Source organism: Camellia sinensis, chromosome 2 (assembly GCF_055761805.1).
Source record: "Camellia sinensis isolate YWXY chromosome 2, ASM5576180v1, whole genome shotgun sequence".
Lineage (NCBI taxonomy): Eukaryota > Viridiplantae > Streptophyta > Magnoliopsida > Ericales > Theaceae > Camellia > Camellia sinensis.
This window is the reverse complement of record NC_138962.1, coordinates 96,070,811-96,076,810: the sequence shown is the minus strand read 5'-3', so window position 1 is coordinate 96,076,810 and position 6,000 is coordinate 96,070,811. Positions and strand designations below refer to the sequence as shown.

At 35.1% G+C, this 6,000-nt stretch overlaps 1 protein-coding gene across 1 annotated transcript; it reads right to left on the bottom strand.

The window, feature by feature from the left end:
* Positions 1-542: 542 nt before the first annotated feature.
* On the bottom strand, positions 543-3,408 carry LOC114300834 (Pentatricopeptide repeat (PPR) superfamily protein). Its single transcript, XM_082915206.1, has one exon. The coding sequence runs from the start codon at positions 3,215-3,217 to the stop codon at positions 1,169-1,171; it is 2,049 nt and encodes a 682-aa protein (XP_082771332.1). The 5' UTR covers positions 3,218-3,408; the 3' UTR covers positions 543-1,168.
* Between the last annotated feature and the right edge of the window lie 2,592 nt (positions 3,409-6,000).

Genomic DNA, 6,000 nt, shown 5'->3' with positions numbered 1-6,000 from the left:
TTGCATCTTGCAAAAATTTGCAATAGCGGGGGAAAGGAGGTGCAGGGTGGCGATGAGAGGTACTAGAAGGGTTTGGATGGTTCTGGTGGCTAGAATTTGAGTTGACTAGGTTGTTGGGTTGGGTGGGGATGGGGAGGGATGGAAGAGTGTCGGGGGTGGGTAGGGGAGAGGTGGAGGGTGGAGGGGATGGATGACGGAGGTTAGAGAAGTGATGGGGGTGGCAAGGGAGAGCAGAGGAAGGGGCTAGAGGAGGTTTGCAGAAGAGGCTAAAAGAGATAAGGGTGTTTTCATCCTACGTTATAAAAATTCCATGCTTTATAATATATATTTTTTCATTTTTCCACTTGTGTTGTAATTTTTTAAAACTCCCAACTGATTTGTAAAAATTTTGCCCCAGTTACACCCCATTTTGTTATTTTCCCTACTTGTTTCATGCAGTCACAGTATTAGGCTCTTATTAAAATTAACAATAAAACCAAAACAACAATTCATTCCATATTTTAAGCCCCAAAGGAGGAAAATTAGAGTGCAAAACACCAAAATTAACAGCAAAGCCAAACTCCATTCTCCCATATCAAAAATTTAACCACAAACTCAAAATCTTCCAATTCACAGATCTCAGAGCCATAACCTAAACAACATTTTGATTTTACTAACATTCTATTCATGAGAGTTGTATGATAAACACTAAAAAAATCCAAATTTATGCCCTAATTACACAGCATTTCGTTCGAATTTCAAAACTAAAAATAATTTAAAAGTAGGCTACAAGAAAGAAGTACAAGAGACCAAGAGAGAGAGAGAGAGAGAGAGTAACTTAGCTACGTTGCCGAGTTGACACAAGAATTCAACAAGACCTGACATGGCCACAACTTGGAACAGAGATTCAGGATCATTCCCATTGGCTGCTCTGTACAGCTCAGGATCAATCAAGCTCTACTTATTCCATGTCTGTTACCCAGTTGACAGCATTCTCATCAATAAATTACAAAAACACTAACACCAGTTTTCTTCTTATCAGGTAGATGAGAGTGCAAGAGATTATTCGGAAAAATTGGTCACATGTTTTTCCTTCTCATTAAAAATGTAGCATAAATTTCCATCAAAATACGTAGTAAAAGGGTCATGTCATGTTATCATCCATACAAGGGTTAATTTGTCTCTTATTTCACCAATAATCTTTACATGAACATGACCCCTCAATAAAGCAGTGGAAACGGTTATTGTCCCTAACAATTATCTCTCTACCAGTAATCTTTGAGATGAGTTTTATGGCCATATGGCAATCGCCACAAACCCGAAGATTTTTCACAACTCGAACTACATAATCTGGAGCAGTACTGATAAGAGCAAATGCAATAGCTAGCTTCTCACTATGACAACCAAGGAAATGCTCCTTCTCCTCATCTTCAATATCAAAAAGCACAAATTCTGTTGTCGGAACATAACCAGCTGCTTTCAATTCTTTACTCAATTCACCAAGTTTTGCATATATCTTATATGATAAGGGATGAGTCGTGTCTCCCACAAGGAACTCATGAACAACTCCATCTACTTCAATCCAACTATAACCAGGCGTTTTCTTCATCCCTCTCTCAATCATAGATGACCTGATTTTTTCTGCATCATCCCATCTTTGGTATGCCGAGTAAATATTTGACAATAGTACATAATTACTAGAGTTCCAAGGTTCCAACTCAATCAACCGTTCCAATACAAGTTCAGCCAGTTGTGTATCTCGATGTACCCTACATCCACCTAACAAAGCTCCCCAAACAATGGCATTAGCCTGCATTGGCATACTTTTGATTAGTTGATGGGCTTCATCTAATAGCCCTGCACGGCCAAGAAGATCAACCATACATCCATAGTGCTCAATAGTAGGAGTCAAAGAATAGACATGATTCATGCTATTAAAATACTTACGACCATCATTGACAAGACCGGCATGAGTACACCCACAAAGAAGGCCCATGAAGGTATTCTCATTAGGTCTTATCCCATATTTCTCTACTTGGCCAAATAGACCAAATGCAGCTTTGACATAGCCATTCATGGCAAGTCCAGATATTACAGCATTCCACACCACAAGGTCTCTCTCCTTCATCCCTTTAAAGATTTTCCAAGCTGAAGTCATCTTCCCACATTTTGCATACATGTCAATGAGTGCTGTGCCCAAAACTGGGTTGATCAAAAACTCATTTTTCTCAATTAAGCTACTTGCCCGGTCCCCTAATTCTAGCGCTCCTAATTTGCTGCAAGCAGAAAGAACTCCAACCATGGTATAACAATCAGGTTTTAAATTTTCTCTTTGCAGGTGGTAAAAGAGGTCTAGGGCTTCTTTTGGTAGTCCATTTGATGCATAACCCTGAATCATGGCACTCCAAGAAACTATATCCTTCTCGGGCATCCCATCAAAGACACTACGAGCTCTATCCATGTTTGCATACTTGGCATACATATCCACTAAAGCAGTGCCTATAAAGATATTCTTTTCCATTCCATTTTCTACTACATATCTATGTATCCACTCTCCACTACTCAAGTCCCCTAATTGAGTACACGCAGACAAAACACGAACAACTGTATAACTATCAGGCCTCAAACCCATCTCCAACAGCCTATGAAACATATCAATTGCTTCCCTAAATTGACCAAACCCAATATACCCACTAATAATTGCAGTCCAAGAAACAACATTCTTGTCAGGTATATCATCAAACACTTGATGGGCATCTCCCAAGTACCCACATTTCGCATACAAACAAACCAAACCAGTCTTAACAAACACATCGTAATCGAAACCAGCTTTCACCACAAGGGTATGCATTTTCAGACCCAATTGGAAATCTGAAAGCCTGGTGCACGCTTTTAGAACAAAAGGGAAAGTGAAATTGTTGGGTAAAAAGCCGTCTCTCCGCATTAAACCATAGAATTGAACAGCTTCGTCGAAACAATCATTGGAAACGAATCCCCTTATGATCGTATTGTAGAGATAGATATTGGGTTGTTGTGTTTGGTGAAAAACAAGTTTAGTGTAGTGAGTAGTAGTGTGAGAACCAGAAGTGAAGCAGAGTTTGAAGATCATGTTGAGGAGATAGTTGTCTTGATCGAGGTCAAGGCGGATAAGCAGAGAATGGACATGCTTGAGCTGCTTCAAGGAACTGAAACCTCCTTGAAGGAGGCGTTTTTTGATCTCTAAGGCATTTGGAGACATGGGGACGAGTTTCAAACATCTCCCTCAATTTCCGCCTATGACTTCTATCTGTCAGTTTCAAATCCTAAATACTTTGCACATTTTATATCCTTCAGAGAAAATTAGTTAAAATGTTGTCGGTGATAAGGACATGCTAAAAAACGAAGTCGCCCCGGCCACGGCCATCGCTAGGAGGTGGTGTGATATGTGTCTCATTTGAATAGATAAATAGTTTGGTAAATTTTAATTGATAAGAAATTATACTTGTTGAATTTCAACATCTGAGCCAATTAAGTAATTTTAAAATATAGACAGATAAATTGATTAGTTATCCTTTTAGATAAATTATATCTTTTTTGGCCCAAAAATATTAAGGGATACTTACTAATAAGTTTTATACAAAAAATTTAAAATTTGTCTAATTCCAAAACAATATACTTGTACTAATTAGTCATACATATTTTTAATTGTTACCAAAAATTCTTTTTTTATGTAAATTTAATAACGTTGTTACATTCTACCACCGTCAGACTTTCTCGTCAGAATGTTCAACATCACCTGCAAGTCACCGGAAGTATGCCGGAACGTCACTGGAAGTCGCCGGAATGTCCAGAATGTTCGCTGGATGTCAAGAATATCGTCGGAGACTCACGAAATGTTCAGAATATTATCGGGAAAAAAAATGAAGAAATTATGGTAAAAAAAATAACAAAATGTGCTAAATATTGATAAACTGGGGGAAAAAAAAAAGAAAAAAAACAAACATAACAACAACAACCAGTAACAATGAGAAAAAAAAAGCATAAGTTATTTTTTAATTTTTATAGGGTTTAAGCAAATAATCTCTAATATTAATCAAAGTGAAAGGCAAGCTTTGAAATTGTAAAATGTTACAGTTTCAAAGTATGGTTCTATTAAACATTTATCCTTATTAATCAAATTAGAAAACATGTTATGAAACTACAAAATTTTACAGTTCTAAAGAATTTTATGAAACTGTAAAATTTTATAGTTTTAAAGAATGATTCATTTCAGTATCAAAAAATTCAAATTGTAAAATTTTACAGTTTTCACCGCTTGTAACTAAAACTCGAAAATAACTTGTTCAGCATTTGATAATTTTCTTCATTAAAATAGGAAAATAGAACTGTGTAGTTGAAAAAAAATGTAGAAAAATTGAGAAATCAAAGGAGAGAGATATATAGAGAGAGAAGATTGTACTCCGACAACTATTTTTGGTTTAGATCTAGTCGGATCTCATGTAAATTAACTCAAATCTGATGTAGATCTGAGCAAATCCAAATCAAATTTGAGTAGATCTATTCATCTTCTTTGCTAGAAACTCGTTTCCTTTGCCGGCGAACCCCAATCGATGATGGTCGTTGATCGCCGGTGACTATATATTAAAAAGAAAAAGATAAGAAGTAAAGCGTAGTCATCGGTCGTCAAAAATTGGGAAGAGATAGAGGTAAAGAAAAATTAATGCATAGAGAAAAACGAAGAAAAAAAAATACATAGTGAACTTTTGAGAGTCTCCAAAAAGTTGTCGGACTAAATAGATTTCTCCTCTTTTAAATAGGACTTCTAAGTAATTTGTTCAAATATTAAAGCTTAGGCCTAATGGCCCAAAAGATTAAGAAATAGACTTATTGCCTGAGTGCCCTATATCTTACATCTCATTTTCATTTTAGGACTGTGCAAAATATCGTCCAATCCACTAAAATTGCCTGATCCACACCCATCTATCCGTTAACTTTGGATTAGTTTGATTCGCAGTTTGAAATTTATAATCTACCTTTGAAGCCGCTCCACTATAATTAATACACATATTTTCACCATTAAAAGGTAAAAAATATTTTCTAAACTAAAATGTTACCAATAAGAGACTATTGTATAATAGTTAAATCATAATTTGCTGGGTAGAAAAAAATAATTTTATAATTTAGATAACTTAAATCATACAAACAAACCTCCATTAAAATAGTTGTGGGGATTGTAGCTTGTTCAAAATAATAATAAAAAATGAGTGTTTTGTTATAAGATTTAAATTATGCAAATTATAAAAGGATTTTTTTTTTTTAAGATCTCTAATATTAAGACTTTATAAGATAAATGACATATAGTTAAAGTCCCTTAACATTTTCACAGAGAAATTTCACCTGACTAAGAGAAATTTTGCCCCCGACATAGAGAAATTTCAAAATTTCTTTGATATAATCCCAGAGAAATTTCATCAAGAGACTTTAACTAGTAAAAAAATATATATTTTGAACCTCTTTTACTATATAAAGTTGGAGAGGAATGTTTCACTAATTTTTTCATTATAAAAAGATGTTTCTTTTAGGGCTGAGTAAGGAATCCGTGAAATCAGTAATCCGATCAAGTCCAGTCCAATCCGGTAGGTTTGGATTGGTTTTTTGAATCCGTGGTTCGGTTTCGGAATGAAGAATTAAAAATCCGTAGTCCACGGATTGGTTCCGGATTGAACCCCACAGTTCCGGATTGGTACCGATCCGGACCGTATACAAATAATTTATATTTTTGTTATACACTATCTCGCATAGTATCTTCTCTTATTCCATAAAAAACCTAAACACAAACCTAAAATCGCATAGTATCTTCTTTTATTACTTTTGTTTGTTAGTTTTTAGTTTTGATTTGTAATGGTCTAAATACTTATGGTGGAATCAATTTTCTTATGGCTGTTTGAATTCTAGAACAATATATCAGTATTATAGAAAGACGTATTCCTATTGTGGAACTAATATAGTGCTATATTTATATTTTTATGAAATTAAAGTGTT